Below are 20,369 nucleotides of genomic sequence, written 5' to 3'. Positions count from 1 at the left end.
TGAAGATAGATGGTTTTATTTTTAAAATACGGTTTACTTATTAGATCATTCTCATTGATCATATTTGCTTAATAGTTGCTAGTGCTACTGTGGGGGAAAAAAAAGCCCTCTCTCCTTTTTCTGCTCATGCTCTGTATGTATAGACTTTAACTAGTCTTGTGGCTATTCAGCTACAGAACTTTGCCCTTTACATTAATTTTTTTCCCTTAGAGCTTATGTTTGACTTTTTACTATGTCCTTAAAGACTTCCTTAAACCTCACATTTAAGAAAGGAAGTTAAAGGAAACAAAAACTTAATGGTAATTTCACAATTCTATCCTTTCATTGATTGCTTGTTATTCATTCATTCATTTCTGAAATAGATATTAAGTGTTTACTATGGGGGTCAAGTCCTAAGCATTGGGGCTATAATGGTAAGCAAAAACTCACATAGTCCCTAGACTCATAGAGTTGATTTATCTTCTCTTTACTTTTCTCCAGGCACTTAGAGACAGTCTCTAAGATTTTGAAGGGCTATAAAAACTATGCAGGCTTTTGTTCTTTGAAGGTTTTCCTTGCTTGTTGTGAATTACCATGGTCCTATTTGATGACGGTGATTTCCTTGACTATATACTATACATTATGGTATACCATAAAACCTGCAGAATTTCTGGAAAAGTAATTGTTTCATAGTAAACCAGGGTTTGGGGAAGTAAAATGGTGTATCTTGAATGATGTTCCTATTTTAGATACTGATCACACCACTTGTGAGTAAGTAGTTCTCAAAAGAAGAATGAAGACAAATGAGCCTTGCCTAGAACTAGACTGTATGTTTAGTGTCTATAGTAATTCTCTCATTTTCTGGAGGTACTAATTTTAAGACGCTTTTGACTTTGCCATTATAAAAAGTGGAGATAAACTGATTGATTTCAGGGAACACTGGAATGGATCTCAGGAGAAGACCAAGGTGAAATGGAGTAGAGTCTATGTTTTAGCTAAATCAGAGCACAAGAGAAGTTTATCTTACTTATTTTTGGAAAAGCTTCATCGAGCACATTGACAGCCATTAATACATTTAAATAAAAAAAGTTATAAGTGATTTTAAGCAATAAAGTAGATGACACCTCCACCCCACCTGATACACATGCTAGTTTTCATGATTTATCTGCAGGAGTGTGCACGAAAAGCAGAAGTGGGGTAGAAATTGGAAATGGGAAATGTTGTTAAGGAAGCTTCCCATAGGCATGAGGTTGGTTATTTATGATTTGGGTCTGTAGAGATTAGTGGCTTTGGGAAGAAAAAGTAAAGGGCAGAAGCAAGGCAAAGTTCAAAGATAATGACAAGCAAACAAACAGCAGTTGGGAAAATTGAATTTCTTACAGTGGGAAGTGCTCAGCCCCACTGCACTGGAGAGAAAATCAATGTTACTTACTGCTCTGGAGTCTGTGAGGGGCGACCAGACATGAAGCTGCGACATTCCTCAGGTGCAGAGGACACCTGGCCTTTATCCACAATGCTTCCCACCTCTGACCTATGCAAATGGTGCAGTCCACCAATCAAACAGAGCATGACACCACTCCTCAATACTTCATATACTTCATAAAGCAAAACACTCCGTTACAGTCAATATATATTGCTTGCAAACCCTATGTCGTCATGAGTCTATACTGTATGAAATTTATTTCCTACCATTTGATTCATGACCTAGCTGCCTTATTGTCTAAGAATACCACCATCAATGCAGAGTCATTAACTACAAGCAGAATTTTAAGTTTAGGAGTTTCTTTTAATCTTGTTAAGTGGCATATTTTATAGAATAGGCATACAATAAATTTATATTTACTAGAAGGAAAAACAATAGGGCACATCTCAGCAATTTGTATTTTGCCATGTTTAAAATATTACTTACTGAACAGGAGGACATGGTATCCATAATTGCTTTTCCTCTCTGGACAAAAATGTAAATTATTTATGGAAAAGACTAACACAGCATTTCACCATACTGTTGAGAGCTATGAAATAAAGGTCAAGTGCATGTAAGCCTGAGATGAACTGCGCTTTGATTTATAGAGAGGCAGGATTTGTTTCATAGTAAACACATGTTTTGCTACATTACCAGTGATACCATTTATACAAGACAGTTCCTCCAGCCCTGCACTAGAGTTACACACCATCCTGTGAACCACATGGACATTACAACAAATTACACTCTACTGACATAAGGCCACACTAATATTTATAGCTCAAGTTTCTAACCTTTTACTGCCTGCAGTCTTAGATTCTGATTCATTCTCCTCCACCTTTTTCCCTGGTGCCAACTTCTCAGCACTGTCCAGCAAAGCACTGAGGGCCACTCTCCTGAAGACATTCCCATGAGCCTCTTTGATAAATTGGACCAGCTGACGGATGTCACAATACAGCCCCTGTTTGGATGCAAGAAGGAAAGTTTGGGGAAAGTTGTGTGATTAAACAGTTTTCACAGGAAGAGAGGGAGAAATTAATTCCTTAGGCTTAGATCAGCATTAGAATCATAAAAGGAAGACATTTTACTACAACGAAATGGATGGTACCCGGTCTGTCCATTGTTCCTATGGCAACATTACCAAGAACCTTGCCTGTCATCCTTAGTATGAAAAAGGATGGTTACCATGCTTCATATTCAGAAAGTTGGCTGTATCATTAGAAAGAAATCAATTTACACTTTAAACCACTGGATTCCCAAGCTTTAATTTTCTCTATTATGACTTCTGAAGAGATGCCTGCAGAAAAAAGGCAATCAGAAGTTTGTTTAGACTAGAGATTTCAGTCCCTCTTTGGCTTCTCCAAATTTTCTGCATCACTGTGATAAAATATGCTAAGTCCTCTAGACACTTCTAACAGAGCCTGATATTCAAGGAGAGTGCATTTTGCTGGACATATTTAACAAATGTGTATGTTGAAGCCCATTTGAACATGAACTTGACTATGAACTAAAGATGATACAGGGCTATTAAAACCAATATATTGATGAATCCACATTTAAAAATATATATAGGACCTTTTTCCCTTAAGATATTAACCTTTTCACTCAGCATTTCCTCCTTTCTCTTCAAGAAGGTAGTTTCTGCATTCTTTGCCTTAGGAAAGGTTCATGGCAAAGCAAGGCACAGAAGCCTAAGAAATACTTACCTTGGTATCTTTGGATTTCAAAACCTAAGACCACTGGAACAATCATGCCCACGACCCTTAAAAAATCAGAAGGAACAGTAACTGAGGAAAACATGGAAAGAATGTTTTTTTCGGTCCTCTGGGCAGAAAGATCTTGTGCCCTCATTGTACTCTTTGGTAGCTCCCCCACAGATGGGACAAGACCCCCCAAAACAAGGGTTCCAATTCACCAGAGTGCCCAGCCCTAAGCACCCAGCAGAGAGCAGTACATGAAATAATATGTATGGACAGATGGTTGAGACCCATGGAGCTTCTCGGGTCCTAGGTCCTACCAAAGACTTGGGATCTTTGCACCACTCTGTGAAGTAAAGAAACCCAGGAATATTGGGGTTCAACTTTCAGCTGTTCTGGTGGAATGTGGAATGGGGGTTCCAAGTCAAAACCAAGATGATTTAAATAAAATTAAGAAATACAGTTATTTCTTCTACACCTGATTTTGCAGACTGAAATGTATAAGTGCTCACACATATTATAATCAACTTGTCAAAGTACTTCTTGCTGTCACCAAATTAAACACATGGACGGTGCCCATGTTTTTCTCAGACTCCAAGAACTTTGCTGAGGTGGCTTTGGCAGTCAGCAAAATTCAATTCCCTTTGCTTTAGGGTTTTAGTTTATCTCAAGGTATGTGAATAGTCTCAGTGGTTTAGAATAGCTTAAAATGATTTTCTTGATTTAGGTAGATTAGCAGATATTGTCAATATGTATAAATAGGCTGATTCCTACATAGAAGTCCCAACATGTAACAAATTGGTAAGAGAGCGAAAGGTACTTTTACTCCCCAGAGAGAACTGAATTCATCTTTCATATGGGTTCATCAGCCTTAGTCTACTTTTTGTATCCCAAACCACAATCTCCTTGGCAGCAATTAAACACTACCTTGTTATAGCCTGGTTCTTCTCCCACACTACTTGTGGGTTTAGTGGTTTAATTAACACAGTCATTTATGAGGGAGTAATTAAAAAATTGCAGTGTTCTATAAAAGAAAACAAGACCAATTTCAGCAGCATATTTACATTAATTTTTAAAGTAAGTGTGATTTCAAAAACTGTTGGTACAATATTCTTTAATATTTCATGAGCTAATAGGCTATGCTCGAGCACCTCTTTCTCTTTAAGGACTGGAAGTACCTTGCAACTATCTCAGCAACCACCACAGAACCCATGAGGTGGAAGAGGAAGATATGTCAGTTTTCAAGTAGTTTAATGAGTAACAAGGAGAAATGTGCTACTGAGGCTCCGCCATGAGTTACTGGTCACTTTGGGAAAATAGAGATTTTTAACTTCAAGGTGCAGCATATTAGACTTCAATTTGTCTTTCCCAGGGCCACGGCCAAGAACTTGTCTTAGAGTGGAGACCAGGAACTCCTGTGGGAAGAAGAGGTGAACTTCTCACCAGATTCTCAGGGCTGTGCAATTCATGCGTGGTTGAAGCGCAGCGTGTGATAAGGGATTTAAACATGGCGCTGACGATGATGCCTTCCACGTTTTGGGCTGTGGATTTGTTGTCCACCGTGGTGAAGTTATTTCCAAACCCAGCCTTGTCTGGAATGCAAAGGCACCAATTAAAGGCACTGTTTCCATTAAGCTACACAGGCTAAAGAAGTAATGAAGTACATGGCACCCAGGAATTAGTGAAGGGCTACACAAAATGCAGAAACAAACGATTAAAGATACCCCTAGGTTTAATCATCTTTACACAGACTTGGAGATAAACAACTCATAGTCTCCCTCAGAGTCTTTACTAGGATATATTTCATCATGTTGTGGAATGTTTCTACTGATACATCTTAGCAAAAATAATCCCTCATTGGCGAGAGAATTTATTTGATTCAGCCTTTCTGGTGGTGAGGAATGCTGGCTTCTCAGTGGAAATCCTTCAGTCATTCAGAAGTAGGGGTGGGGCCAACCAGGTGAATGGGGCAGGAGGAGGCAGAGGTGGGGAAAGGCCTTGTTGGGGGGAATTACACTTGCACTGGCAAAAAAAAAAAGGAGACCAAGTCCTGCCACGATCTGCATAGAACTTCCAGCAGCTTCTCGCTCCCAGAGACTCTGTAGTCATTCAGAGAATGAAAACCTATAACCTCTCTTAGAGCCACTTCCTTATGACTCACTGAAATGTGAAATGCCAGTGAACTGAGGCCGTCACTCTCTGGTGGCATTTTATGCCAGTTTTTCACATATCCACAGGCATTTCGTAGGGGACATATTAGATATTCCGGAGCCGTGGCAGAAGATTCCTAATGACTGTGAGCCACCTATGGATCGCAGGGTCAGGGTGTGTATAGCTCCAAAACTAATCAGATAGGGACCTGTGTGTTTGGCTGGCTGATTCACTGTGAGCCCCTTCTCAAGAGTCCTTGGCGGATTCGTCACCTTGAAGTAATACACTTTATCACCAACCTCTCACTGTCTGTGTCAGCTGGCAGGGGATTATCCTTAGATTTTGTATCATAGAAAGAAATCTTTTGATCTATGCTTGCAGTTTCTATCTCGAATAGCTTAAAAAAGAGAAAATAGTTTGTAATCAGGAATTTCTCTTGCAGTATCTCAACTACAATTCTCACTTTATTATTTTTTAAAATTTGTAATATGCTCAGCTTAAAACATCTTTGATGATATACATTATTTTAGGGGCTCTATAAAGGAACAATTATTTTTTTAATGGGATCACCAAACAATAAAGCCTGGGATACAAATAGGGAAACTGCTTCCAAATTCATCAAATAGATCTTCATTATAAATTAATCAACTATCATACATGTATCATACAAACCATAAAAGGCTATACTAAGAAGTTATTTCTTCCCAGGCTCTAATTAAAAGGTATATGTTATTCAACTCAGGCTTCATACAGCATTTTCATTTCATTACTGCATTTGCATTCGAGTGGAATTGAAGGTGTTTGGTTTATTATGAATGCAATCAGTGTTCATGGCCCCCTATACCACAGGTCTCTATGGTGGGAGTTTCTTAAAGCCATGAAGCTATAAAATGGTTTGTGGGGCTATCTATATATCCATTTGCCTGTTTTAAAAAAAATTCAGTATAAATATGTAGGTGTATATGAGTATATCAAAATTGCGCTACTACTATGTCTATATATATCTTTTTTTTCCTGTTTTACTTTGTGAAAAAATCTCCAAGTACTGTGCCTGGCACATAATAGGTACTCATTTCATATTTGTTGAACTAATGAATATACTCCCTTGTTCCTTGATTTCTGCCTCAATTGTCATACAACAGAAAGTCGTGTGAGAGGGAGAGGAGTGCCAAGACTGATGGTTTGACGGGCTAACAGTGAGGATGCCACAGCTTTACCAAATCCCCTTTGTTGAGGGAAGTTGTCATCACAAAGCCTCCAAAATGTGTCATCAAAGACGATGTGCAGGCTTCTCTTATTTATACTTTGTTACACACACACACACGCACACACACACATCTTTCCCTCTAAATTCTATCCCCACATATTCAGGGTACTTCTGAAACTCTACCTGCTTCACCTCATAGCGATCTCTCCTGGAACGTGGCACAGCTCTACTTACTGTCAGTGACCGGCTCCATACAAAATCCTAGCAAAGCATGCAAGAAGTCCACTACATTATTGAGAGAGTCCTTGTTCACATAGTCCCTCATGGTTTGTCGGAACTGCATCTTATCTAGCTTGTATAGCTTAGTGAGGCAGTTCTGGGCCTGCAATGAAGGAAGAAAAGTGAAAAGTCACAGGTACCAGCTTAAGCTAGGGATACCATTAGTCTGAGACAGAAGCCTGCAGAAGGCAAAGGCTTCCATCCATCCCTGCTGACTGGTGTGGGCCAACCCTGCCAGTCCCTCTTGTCTGAGCAAGACAGGGGCAGAGATAAGCTGAGCAGTATGAAGGACTTTATTTGAGAAGGGCTGCTCCAAGTAAAACCCAAGGCTAATGTCTAATGCTGGTGCCAACGGGACCCAGTCTTTTCACCAAGATCAGGATTTTAAGATCTTAATGAAAAAAAGCTCAAAGTGTCAAAAATTAGGCAGGTTTCGGAATTGGTCATCCAGGTTTAGAAAACCTCAAAGGCTTTGTGTAATGAGAAGGAGTTTGCCACTCCCACGTTCAGCTACTTTGAACTTAAGTAGATTTAATTGGGCCGGGGGTGGGGGTGTGTGTGAGAGTGATGTAGGAAGTGGGTATCTAGTGTCCTCTTATCTGGCCAGGAAGGGAAGATCCTTGAAGCAGGGAGGGAGCATAAAATAAAGGCAGGTCTAGTTTGTTTATTTATGTGTCTGCATTTGAATGTGAAAGTTTGATATTTAATAGAAATTGGCCTTATAGATATGAAAACCAAGAAACCATTGGCTAGACCTTGATACTCACAATTATATTTCATATGATACAGCAAATAATTCTGCCATCTGGCAAAGGGAAAGGGAATAATTCCACCATCAGAACAAATAAAGGCAGTCATTGGCTGCAGAAGGTCACAGACAGAATGTGCAGATACTATCTGGTGTCATTCAAAGCCTCCCAGCCCTCTCCTACCATGAAGAGAAAAATCACATGTGTGCAGTGCTTTGCTATTTAAAATGAGTTTCTTGCTTGTAAGTGCATAACAACATGTAACTTTCACACCTCTGTGATTTGATGAGCCTCCCAATACTACAATGGAGGAAGCTGAGGCTCACAGAAGTCAAGGACTTTGTCTGAGTTGACACGGTTCACAGCAGAGCCAAAATTAGGAGTCAGAGTCTTGCCCTTTATTGTGGTTATTTCTCTTATGATCCAGTAGTCCTATGAAGAATCCAGACAATGACTGGGGCAAACATATTTAGATACCACCCACCTTCAAAAAGAATTTATGATAATGGATGAATAGAGATTAGTTGGTATCTTGAAGACACATTCTGTGTAAGAGATATAAGGAAGTCCGTGACAAAGGAATGAAATGGGGAAATAACAGGAGAACACTCTAGGTTGAGGGAAAAGGCTAAGGATCAAGGAAAGGGGGATGACTGGGTGAGGAACACCTTAAATTGAGGATGGAAAACTTTGGACAACCAGGCAAAATCATAGAAGTAAGATTGGAAAAAGCAATCCCTAAGAATTCGAACTTACAAGGTAGGCCCTTAATGGTTTCCCAGAAGAAAAGTTAAGTTATATCACTACTTCAACAAATCAAGGGCCAGAGAAAGATTCTGGAAAAATTTGAGAGGAAATAGAAAGATTTTTCAAAGGCTGAAACTTGGAATGAGCAATAAACTTCTTGGTTTGACCTTGCTATAATCCCCCCATCTGTATCCCAAAGTCAGGTGAATTGATAATTGTTTTCATTTTCCCTTTACTAGGTCCTCGAATATAGAGAAATTGGGTATTTTTATTCCAGAGAGGTTACTCATTGCTAGGTCTTAGGCAAGCTCATTTTTTTCCCTTACAAAATAAATGCTGCTTGCTATAAAATTACGTTTTCAAAGCACTTACATACAATATTTCCTGCATGAAGAAGTATTTAATCATTATCCATAAAGAATTTGCAAAGATCTTATTGGTATACTTATGAAGCACTTTAAAATTCTGGGTTGGAAAGCCCTGAAGCACAAATTATCCTATCTTCTCTACAAAATACATGGAAGACAGCATTGCTTCAAATCTACTCTTTAGAGGGACGCTTAAGTATTTGGATTCTGAATGAATATTCTAAACTTCTCCAAGAGATCTAAAACTGTCAGAGTGAATTCCCTTTCAATAGTTTGGGACCACCAGCAAATGATTAACCTAAAAAACACATGTTGGAATTATTAGGCATTTTGATGTATACATTAAAGTAATCTTCTATTTCTTCCTTCCTTCCTCCGTCCCTCCCTCTTTCTTTCTCTTTCTTTTCCTTCCTTCCTTCCTTCCTTCCTTCCTTCCTTCCTTCCTTCCTTCCTTCCCTCCCTCCTTCCTTCCTTCCTTCCTTTCTTCCTTCCAAGTATAGAGGCCCTGATCTGGTAGAAGTAAGAAATATTCTTAACATCTTAAAAGTTAAGTAACTTCTGAAAATTCAATGTTTTGGAAATTTGTGAAGACCCAGCTTCTTGAATTAGACTTTCCCAGGGATAATGTCTCAACTTTGTATCTCTTGGACAATGTGTTTGCTGAGCAAGGGGAGGCAAATATAATCCCTATAATAAGTATTAAACTGGGCTACAAGAGAATGGAAGAGCTGCCCTGTAAGTCAGGAAAGCTGAGAAGGCAGGTAAAAAACTGTCTGGACAGCCTGATAGGAAATGTTCAGTAGTCTCATGAGGAAAGCATGGTGGACTACTAAGCAGCAAATGGTCTCTCAAGTGGCTTCTGATCCAACCAGTCCTATATTCTCCAAGTCTAGAAAGACAGGATCTGGTGTCAGAGTCAGTTTATACCTCCAACTAAAGCATGACACTTATTATATTTAATGTGTCATTTCATGGAATTGGTCTTCTGTATGAGGAGTGATAATGTTTTTGCCATGAAGGCATTTATTCATACTGTGATAGAATTAAAAATCAAACAATAAAGATCACATACACATGCTCAAAGATAGGGCCAATGTCAGCTTTCTATTGCCTTATTATTTTGATTTTTAAATTTTGGGCCTCAAAATCTAGATCTTGGTCAAAGTGGTCACGCTTCATAATTTAGAAGTTAATTACTGTGAATATAACCCCCCATACAAACAATCTATGAATATAATACAATATAAAGAGTATAAAAGAACGAGACAAGGATGGATAGATGGATAGATGAGAAATTAATAAAGAAATCCAGCATGCTAGTACTGTGTGAACATTTCATGACAAAAACTAATACCAAGAAAAAATGGGTTGGCATTAGATGTTGACATGATCCTAAAACTCTGCCATCATATGCCAAAGGGTTTCCTGGACTCAAATTTGCATAAAGCCCTTATTTTCAGGATTTCAATTCAAATGTATATATGAGGCAACTGTCCCAGCTTGGACTTGCTATGGAGGTGGGTTATTGCTCAAGAGTGAAGGGAAAAGTAGCAATCAGCTGAGGCAAATGAAAATGAGCTGGAATAAAACCATGTTCCATGACAGAATTATGTTTTGCAAGCCCAAGTGCAGAGTTTCAAGTTTCACACAGTTCAAAGGGACGTGATCTCAAATACATAGGAGTCAAGGTTCATTCTCAAACAAAGCAGCCAGAAAGTAACGGGCTACTTTTATAGTCCTGTTTTGTCCCAATAAGGGCCATTTTCCATGTCTATGTAAGAATGACAAACTAAGTCCTAAACTTTGACCCCATTCTTTAATACAAAATATGTTTCTATAGTACCCAGGCAGATGATTAAAAAGTCATTTGTCACAGCCCATCAGAGGCTTGTTAAATATATTCATCTTTGCAAAGGTCTTTCAAACTCTAATTCACACATTCCAATTATACACCCTTTCACCAACTGGGAGTTGGCCTGCCCTAGGCAGAAGGCAGAAGTGTTTTCCCAATTAAGCTTTCCTAGGCCTGGGTTTTTGAGGTCTTGAGATATGTTGTGGGAATCTTCCCACTCCGAATCAGCATTAATCATCCCTGTGAAATACAATATTTTTCAGGGAACACTGACCCTCATTGTCAAAGGACTCATTCCTAAATTGGAGGCAGGGAAGAGGGAGAGGAAATGGAATCTACTGTAATTCTCTTACATTCTCTCGGAATACCTGGTGTCTCAGACGATCTCCAGAGAGCCCTCGATGTCCTTCTCCACAACCATAGGCACATCCCAAAGACTTCACTATTTTGATGAGCATGGTAAGAGCAAGCCTATGGTTGCTTACAGGTGTACTTTCATCCTAGAAAAGTTACAAAGCCCTTTTGGTACTGACATTCCATTCTGTGATTAAACCAAGTTTTATATGTTTTATGGTGAGCACGTACAACTTGAAAAACAGAATTGTCAAGGCCTCAACAAGCAAGTTAACCTTTCTAAAATCCAGAATGCCTTTTAAAAGAAAGAAAAATGTGCATTTTGATTACCCTCTAGTGCTAAAGGATATGACTGTAGACCTCTTGATTAGAAAACATGTTTCTGTATCCTTGGCAGACTATCAGAACCACCTAGAGAGACAATGGGGACTATCAGTGATGAAGGCAAATAGATTTTCCCAGAAGCTACCCTCATTATCAGGCTTCTGATAGTACCACCAGGCAATGATTATTGCTAAATTTCTGGAACTGATCAAAGTCTGGAACTTTGAAATCACATGGCAACTTCTGACATTTTTAAGGGACTTTCTGATTTTATATTTTCACTGTATTGTAATACTCACGCACCAGCAAAGTGAGAATATAAAGAAATTTGTCAACATTCAGCTTGTTTCTTCCTTTGAGGGTAAATAGGAAGCCCTCCTGAGATGAATAATGAGAATGGTTATCATATCTCTTTTGCCCCATTTAATCCTTGTTGTTAGTGGAGGACGCAGCTTCCAGAAAACTTCTGTGAATTATCTCCAAAAAGGCAGAAGGATCCTAATAATTTCTCTTTCTACATCAGTTTACTGTGCAGAACAAAGGAAATAATGGATAAGCATTGTTCTGTAAATGGTGAATGGTTTTCCATTGTCATGTGGATCAGGTGGCTATGCAAATGATGAGGTCACACACTGAAAGTACTCCAATGTGGGTAGGTTATGAAAGAGATGGAGTTATCTAGACATCATCCATAATATGGTGGGGAAGACTCCACTCCCCTAAAGTTATGCAGTTGGTCCTCCTTTTCTAATCTACAGGCTCATGCAGTGGATGCAGTGCTGAGATGCTCCATGCAGAACTGAACATTCTCTGAGCCTGGAAGTGTTGCTGGCTGACAGCTCTCTAGGGAGATCCTATCCTGCCATTGTTCTTAGCTAAAGGAGAGCTGCCTCACCTACGGTTAATGCTCTTCTTGGGAGCAGTCTGCCTCCAATGACCAGTCAAAGGCATAATGAGGGTGGGGGGTATAAAGGTGGGCTCCCTTCCTCCACTTGGAGATTACTTTGAAGAGTAATCCTCGCTTTAGAGCTCCCTGTGTGATGGGCTGAGGTCTCTGTTATAATAAGTTGCAGTTCAACTGCTCCCTCTATCTCATCCTGCTTCTTTTACACCTCATAGATGTTGATCCTGAGAGGACACCCCAGGAAACTTCCTGCACACACGTCTCCACATCTGAGTCTGTTTCCTGGGAACTCTATAGATTGAATGGTTGCAAATGAAAGACTCAGACTTACCAATAAACATTTATTTACTTATTTATTATATATACACCAATTCAGAAATGTTTTAGTTTGGATTCAAGTCTTAGCTCCATAACCTTGGGCCAGCCACTTAACCACTCCATGTCCTACGAAATGGGAATCATAATAATACCTATATCATACAGCAGTGAGGCTAACATGAGTCAAAACACGTAAGACATACAATAATAGCAAAACAAATGTTAATTATTATTTCGAGGTGTGGGACACTGCTCTCCTTTGAGGCAACTTTGTGCAAATTGGAAAATGCACTCCTGTGGGTGGATGAGTTAGAAAAAGGTGAGTCCTTTTAGTAGATGCAGCACTTGGTTGAACAGCGAAGTGAGCGGAGCTTGGACTGGGTTTCAGTCCTTCTTGGCCCTGCCTTAACCATGAGCCCTTGTATGGTGCACCGACTGCACAGCCAAAGGCAGTAAGTAGCGCCTCAGAAAAGTTCACCCTGGGTAGGACCTGATTTGGAGGATTGGCTTACGTCCATTTTTAGATTACTATATGTTCCTTTAAAAAAAAAAAAAAAATCCCTAGCTCCAAAAGCTTTTGGTAAATATCCATTCAGGTTTGATTTTCTTTACACCTTCAGATGTCCTTAGGATTTAGTTTCCTCTAATAGGAGACATTCAGAAAAATGTACCAAGCTACAGGCAGAAATCAGGACAGATATTAAATAACATTTCAAGCTCTCAGTATTAATTAGTGGCATCTATAGAAATAGAAATTAGATCTTCCTTTCTGAATAAATTCCCCATGCTTCTGGTATTACTAGGTTGTAAAATTAGATAAACTCTCTTGATTTCACTGAAAATAACAGAGATTTTGGGCAGAACAGACCTGTATGAATCACAAATACATGCACTTAACCTATGGTTAGGTTTTATTTAATTCTTTGTCTTACAACGAATATTATTTTTCAGAACTAACTACAAAACATTTGCAATCTTTTTTCTTTTCTTTTTTTTTTAAAGTAGGATCCATGCCTACTGTGGCACCATGGGGCCCAATGCAGGGCTTGAATTCACAACCTGGAGATCAAGACCTGATGAAATTAAGAATAGGATGCTTAGCTGACTGAGCCACCCAGGAGCCCCAAGCTATGGTTGCTGTTTTGGAGACCACATAATCTGACTTCAAGAAATTCCATCTAATTAAGAGTGATAACTTCAGTCAAAATAATGGTTATATTTTCTAGTATAATAATTATAATTTAAATAGGCAAGAGACTTGTAGGCCAACAATAAGAAATCATATGCAAATACCAATTGGATAAAATTTTAGAACTAAAAATAAAAATATAATACTAATAATGAACCTCCGAAATTCTTAGAATACATGACAGAGCCCTCTTTAATTTAGTTGGAATATCTAAGCTTTACTAATAAAAACCTATCAAAATTTCACAACTTTTATTTTTTTCTTTCTGTTTTCCCTTGAATATTATAATGGATATAATACCATCTATTATTTCTTTGAGTAGCCAGCTTAGGTTGGTAGATAAAACATGGAAATTTAGTAAGAGTAAATTCTGAGGATTTTTGGATTATCCTCAGCGATGTATGAGGAGGTAAGAAGTTAGGAACCTTAAGTACTGGAAGATACTGTCAGAATTGGAAAATACACTCAGGATGGCTAGGTGGCTCAGCTGGTTAAGCGTCTGCCTTTGGCTCAGGTCATGATCCCAGAGTCCTGGGATCAAGTCCCTCATCTGGGCTCCCTGCTCAACGGGGAGCCTGCTTCTCCCTTTGCCCACTGTTCCCCCTGCTTGTGCTCTCTCTCTCTCTCTCTCTCTGACAAATAAATAAATAAAATCTTAAAAAAAAAGAATTGGAATATATACATTTATGATTAAGGCAGAGGAAGAAAATTCTTCAAGAAAGGATTCAGGAACCCACGAATATTGGGAAAGAATATTTGGATCAGAGACCCAAAATATTAGGAAGATAGTAGACAATGAGATGAAGAAACACAGATGATAAATGCACATTAAAAATGGATCAAGTAGGACTAGAAAGAGATGGAGAGGAAATTATAAGAGGAAGGAGCACCACAACACTTATTAAGATGGACAATTCATAGTTTAGATAAATATGTAGATCGTAGAACTCTGTACAGTGTCATCTTACACCTGTAAACACTTGACCTGATGTGTACATCATGACCTGTTAGAGATTCAAATCTTCTGTTAATTTCAACTTGTTAACAGCATTTTCCAACAAAAGCCCTGAACTGAAATCAGTGTAAGTTATGTGAATTTAAGCTATGATAGTTCTTTTTTCTTTTCTTTTTTTTTTAAAGTAGGATCCATGCCTACTGTGGCACCGTGGGGCCCAATGCAGGGCTTGAATTCACAACCTGGAGATCAAGACCTGATGAAATTAAGAATAGGATGCTTAGCTGACTGAGCCACCCAGGAGCCCCAAGCTATGGTAATTCTTATTTAAAACCCAAATTAAAGGAAAAAACTAATTTTTGGCATTAAGTGCAGAGATCATAAATGAGGTGTTGCCAAGGCAAAGGGAATTAAATTCAGGAATAATCAATAATAAGAAAGCTAAAAATAAGATGTGAAACACTGAAACATGAGGGCACCAAGCCTAGTCTTTGAAAGCAACACCAATAAACCAACCAATTAACTGAACAAAATTCTTCCCTTTCCTCAGTAGTGATTGAAATTGGCTGCCCAAAAATGTGTTCCTTAGATCAAGAGAAAAAACATTATCTTGAGGAAAAATTACACTGCTTGTTATGGACTGAATATGTTTCCCCCAAATTCATATGTTGAAGCCTTAACCTCCAATGTGATGGTGTTTGAAGGTATGGCCTTTGGGAGGAAATTAGGATTAGATGAGGTCATCAGAGTGGGGCCCTAGTCTGATAAGATCAGTATCCTTATAAAAAGACACACCTAGAGAACTCTCTCTCTCCTTCCGTGTGTGTGTGTGTGTGTGTGTGTATACAGAAAAAAGAGGCCATGTGAGCACATAGCAAGATGGCAGCCACCTACAACCCAAAAGAAGAAGCTTCAGAAGCCTCACTGGCACCTTCATCTTGGACTTCCCAGCCTCCAGAAATGTGAGAAGCGAATTTCTGTTGTTTAATCCACCCAATCTATGGTATTTTGTTATGACACTCTGAGAAGAAAACATTGCTCAATTTGGTCAGACCCTGAAAATCCTGAGAAAGAGGCTATTCTTGGCAGACTGAGAGTGATGGTAATGTAGTGTAACTGAGATACTACCCTGAAGAAATAACATGACCAGGAAATTAACTCTAACACTGCTTGAATGTCAATTGTTTTTGAATTGAGAATACCGTTTCATCTAACCGTTTCTACTAATGCCTGGGGAGAACCCACTGAAGAGATTTCTAGGCTCATGACTTTCTTTAGTGACTAGTTGTGATTCTGAGTCAACAAATTCCTAGCAAGCAGGCACCGGAAAGAAATTAGGGGCAACATTTCATGAGAACACAGAAGGTGGCTCAGTCATACCTTCTCTTGGTTCTTATCATTCTTCTCATAAGGTCCACCTCCACCTCCTCCACCTCCTCCTCCATCACCTCCTCCACCTCCTCCATCTCCACCTCCTCCTTCTTCTCCTCCACCATCTCCAGCTCCACTAACCGAAGGGCCCCCGAATCCACAGGGTGAACTTCCTTTGAACTGGAAGGTCCCCTCACTGGCTCTTTTTTCCATAGTCTCATTTTCCTTGTTTTCACTCTTCTTTCTGTTCTTTTCTACACAAGGCACCACACCAAGTTGAAGCAAGCATTCAACAATGTTTAGTGCCACATCACAGATGCGAGAACTGATGTCATGATTCAGGACAAGATAAACAGCCTTCAGAACCACCTGGGGGTGGGGAGAAGACAAAGACGAACAGAGGGTGATTAATTTGCCTGAACTACCTCTTCCTACACAGATTTGGTTATTCTCTTTAATCCATTTCCTTTAGGCTGTTCTGTGTACTTAAGCATAAATAATTCAGGTAATTTTCAAGTGTGCCTATTTAAATTGCACTGGGACCTTGTGTATGTGCTTGACATAGAGTATAAGTCACCCAAAGACTTAAAATGTATGTGTGAAAGAAATGTATCTGTGTATTATCTCGCTTAAGTATTCTAAAACGTGCCATAATACAGACAGTTAATAGGGATACTGAAGAACAGTGAATTAATGGGACCATAATTTTTCATTCAAACGGAAACCTGTTCAACTGATTTTTTAAATCATAGTGCTTGACTCCTCTGCCTTTCACTGTCTGTCAATAATGGATAAAGAACAATGATTTCCATATCCACATAATAGAGGAACATTTAGGCATTCACAATTGTATCATTATTTACACTTCAATTTTAAATACAAAATATTTGCATGTTTAAATTATGTCCTTTCATTGATTTTAATATTTTAAATTATTTGCTGAACCCGTTTTCTACTGTGAAATAAAAAATTTTGTGAACTATAATTGTAAACTATAACAACCCTTTCATTTGCTAATAACTATAGTCAAGACAGGCGTTCTTGAGAAGGCAAGTTTAAATCTTTTAATGGGCTTCTATTCATTTTCCCTTGCTACCCAAGGAGGTTTGCAGTCATGTTGCTTATATAATGAAAGAAAATAAACTGAGAACTTTTTACCCTTATTCTAGAAAAAAGGGACTTAGCACATACACATTTATGTATATTTTATATATGCATATCCAGGATTTGCTAATGTTTTTGGATTATAAAAATATTCTGAGATCAGATCACATCTAATGTAATGCTTGAAAAAAAAATAAAAAGGGAAAGGTGCCTCTGTGATGGTTGACACATTCGTGAAATTTTTTATATGGGTAGCCTTTTCATTTTAAGGTTCAACATTGCTAAGAATCTATATGCCCATTTTATAGCAGTATAAACACTAGATCAAACAGTCATTATCTTCCAAGCTTTGGTAAGAGAAATTCTTGCTTCTTACCGAAAGATCTAGCATGCCATTCTTGTGGACAAAGTTATTGGTCCCATCAATATGTTCCGTGTCCTCTAAGTAGCTGTAGTTTATGCAGGAGTCTGTGAGGCTTCGGGGCAGGTTCGCACATGCCAGGGGTTCATGTGGCATCTCCGGGATAGGCACCTGGTTGCAGAGCTTCCTCATATGCTCACTGAAAAAGTCTGCGTAGCCTACGTTGAACGATGCCAGGGTAGTGTTGAAGGTTGCAACCGTGATTGTGGAGATCTGGGATCGCACTAATAAAAAGAAAGCAATGTCTTAATTTTCCCCATATTAGCTAGCGACTTCGTGTCAGACAGTTACACTCTCCTGACCACAATCACAGCTGAGGTGATGTTTGACCTGTAGTCTCAAAGTTATTCTCAATTCACACGGAATTGCCTCAAGCTTCAAGGCCAGGTAACATCTGGTAAATAATGAAGATTATAGAAGTTGTGAATTCCAACTGGCTTCCTTAAGACCCAGGCTAGAGTTTAACTTTAACAGGTGGATTTTACCCAGTCTTAAATGGCAGATCCTACTGATACAGTAGGATCTATGCATATTCAGGATTTGCTAATTATTTTAGCAACTGGTTTAGTTGAAGTATTTCCCCACTAGTTTGTGGCTGGTAAAATATTTGGTTTTATCTAGCATATTTAAGCAACAGCAAATAAGGAGGACTTTTTTTCTCCTTTGTTCAAGAGTAATGGAACATAAATTTGTGTTGGTAACTAACTGATATCATCAAATACTTGAAACATACTCCAGAGAAAAGAGAGCTTAGATTTCTACCCATAGGTTAAGAGTACAGAATAAGAGCCCATTTCAGATTCCACCCAGACACACATGTTTTCTCCACATAAAGCATATAAGGCACTTATTTGAAATAGCAGCTGTCTGAAAAAAGAATCCAGAGCCCTGGAAGGCAGTGACTTTCCTCCCATTGAAGGTGGAGAAGCCCTTTCAAGGGACATCATACAGGGGACCAAAGTACTGAATGTAACTGTCTTCCAAGTCTCTTCTAGCCCCGTGGGTCTATGACCTTTTGAAAACAAAGATGAATGGCTTGCTTCACCTCTGAGAGGGACGGTGTTTGCAGTGTGCCATCAGATAGCTTTTGCTACTAAGAAAATCCCAAGAATGGCTCACAAGTAAATTACCCAGCAATGTAATACATGAATGCAAGTTTTCAAAAAGTACAAGGAGCCAGATTGCAATGAAGATGGAACATGGAGTAGAAACAGGAAAAGGAACCTGAACTCCCGCCTGCAGGTGCAGCCTCCGACCCACCTTCCTTGACAGTGTTTTCTCCGTGGCTGTTGGAGTGATCTGGCAGGTCACTCACCAGGGTGTGGTGGGAGTGTGAGTGCCTGGCACTCAAGCTCTCCATCTCTGTGGCTGCATCTGAACTGCCCCGCCGGGTAAATTTCCCTGAGATGGACAAGAACACCACAAGGTTTAAAAATGAAAGAATCTCTGCTGAGATGTTGTCTTTCCAAAGGATGGCAGGGAGAGTAAAGGGTCATTAGGAAGTGCATGAGGCACAGCCAAGTAGCAGGCATTGGATTTATTCTCGGAATAGTCAGGGTCAAGATGATGGATGAAGCTGCCTGTTATAAGATCAGCCCCAATCTGGGGTGCCTGGGTGGCTCAGATGTTTAAGTGTCTGCCTTCGGCTCAGGTCATGATCCCAGGGTCCTGGGATTGAGCCTCATGTCAGGCTCCTGGCTCAGCGGGGAGCTTGCTTCTCCCTCTCCCTCTGCCTCTCTCCCTGCTCATGATCTCTCTCTCTGTATCTCTGTGTCTCAAATGAATAAATAAAATCTTAAAAAAAAAAAAAAGATCAGCCCCAATCTAAGCCAAATGTCAAAAACCATATATGGAATCCCAGTTAGCTGCCAGTTTCTTGATTTTAAGCTGGCTTTCTTAATATGCCATCCAGAAAGGAAAAAAAAAGCTTCTTTTTCTTTTCTTTACATCTTCCTTTTCTAATATTCAAATTAAAGTCTGCCTTTGGATTCACAATGAAAGCTAATGCACAAGATCATTTAAGGCCACATTTCCACATCTAGAGTCCTTAAGAAATAGGGCCATTACCTGCCTAATTACAGGGTTCTTTCATTTTTAATTAAATTATCTGCATTCCTTTGGTACTAGAAGCTAGCATCTGGGCCCACATTTCTTGACTAAACTGTTCAAGAAAGATGCAGATTTGCCCCGGAGCCCTAGATCCAGATTTCTAAACAGGTCACTCAAGTTCTGCCCTACTTTGAAAAGTCCTTGTTGTCACCTAAAATGGTGGTTTGCCAGCCTCCTTTTTCAATGCCTCGCCTGTCTTCTCCAAGCCCAGAGAAACTTCCGAAGGAGAATGTGCTTCTGGTGGGGGACACATCCAGGTGGTCCTCGTGAAGTAGGAATGGCACTCCCATTCTTCGAGGCCTCCTCTTCCCTGTGTGGTGGAATGGGATGGAGCCTTTCCTCTCTCGGTCTTCTTTGCGGCTCTTGAACTATGAGGATGAGAGGTAAAGGATTAGGCACAGGCCAAAGGAGAGGTGACATTCTACTTCCCAAAGGGCTCCATAATCTGCAGTAAAATACAGAAATGTTCCAGGAAGCAGAGACCCAGAAAGTCAATGAGTATCACTCAATAGAGATGGCTGAAGTTTCCATAATGCTTTAAAAGAGTGTAAGAAACAAAGCAAAAGGTAACATATTCCCTGGGTCCTTCTGCTGGGTTGGGTTGTCCCTGGACCAGCGGCATCGGTATCAACTGGGAAACTATTAGAAATACAAATTCTCAGGTTCAACCCCAGACATACTAGATCAGAAACCTAGAAGGTAAGGCCCAGCAGTATGTGTTTTAATAAGCCCTGTAGGTGATTCTGATAAATGCTAAAATTTGAGAATCATGGGCTAGAGTATAGGATCCTAGAGACTCTAGGTCACCCCTTGGACCAGCCAGTATTTT

At 39.5% G+C, this 20,369-nt stretch overlaps 1 protein-coding gene across 3 annotated transcripts in view; it reads right to left on the bottom strand.

Annotated features, from left to right (window-relative positions):
• UNC80 (unc-80 homolog, NALCN channel complex subunit) overlaps positions 1-20,369 on the bottom strand; it is a 229,921-nt gene that overhangs the window by 155,053 nt on the left and 54,499 nt on the right. For 2 of the 3 annotated variants that reach the window (XM_064587002.1, XM_064587001.1), the window contains exons 10-18: positions 19,692-19,908; positions 18,692-18,832; positions 17,387-17,655; positions 15,916-16,275; positions 10,845-10,991; positions 6,731-6,878; positions 4,582-4,730; positions 2,236-2,402; positions 1,412-1,510 (exon numbers count right to left, since the gene is read on the bottom strand). In XM_064587002.1, coding sequence (XP_064443072.1) covers positions 1,412-1,510; positions 2,236-2,402; positions 4,582-4,730; positions 6,731-6,878; positions 10,845-10,991; positions 15,916-16,275; positions 17,387-17,655; positions 18,692-18,832; positions 19,692-19,908 — 1,697 coding nt within the window. The remainder of the gene's footprint in view (positions 1-1,411; positions 1,511-2,235; positions 2,403-4,581; positions 4,731-6,730; positions 6,879-10,844; positions 10,992-15,915; positions 16,276-17,386; positions 17,656-18,691; positions 18,833-19,691; positions 19,909-20,369) is intronic. The other variant, XM_064587003.1, reaches the window with a different exon arrangement.

Source organism: Mirounga angustirostris, unplaced genomic scaffold, assembly GCF_029215605.1.
Source record: "Mirounga angustirostris isolate CCGP_5_RB_7025 unplaced genomic scaffold, mMirAng1.0.hap1 SCAF_3, whole genome shotgun sequence".
Classification (NCBI taxonomy): domain Eukaryota; kingdom Metazoa; phylum Chordata; class Mammalia; order Carnivora; family Phocidae; genus Mirounga; species Mirounga angustirostris.
Note: the sequence above shows the minus strand (reverse complement) of the source record. Positions and strands in the feature narration are given on the sequence as shown.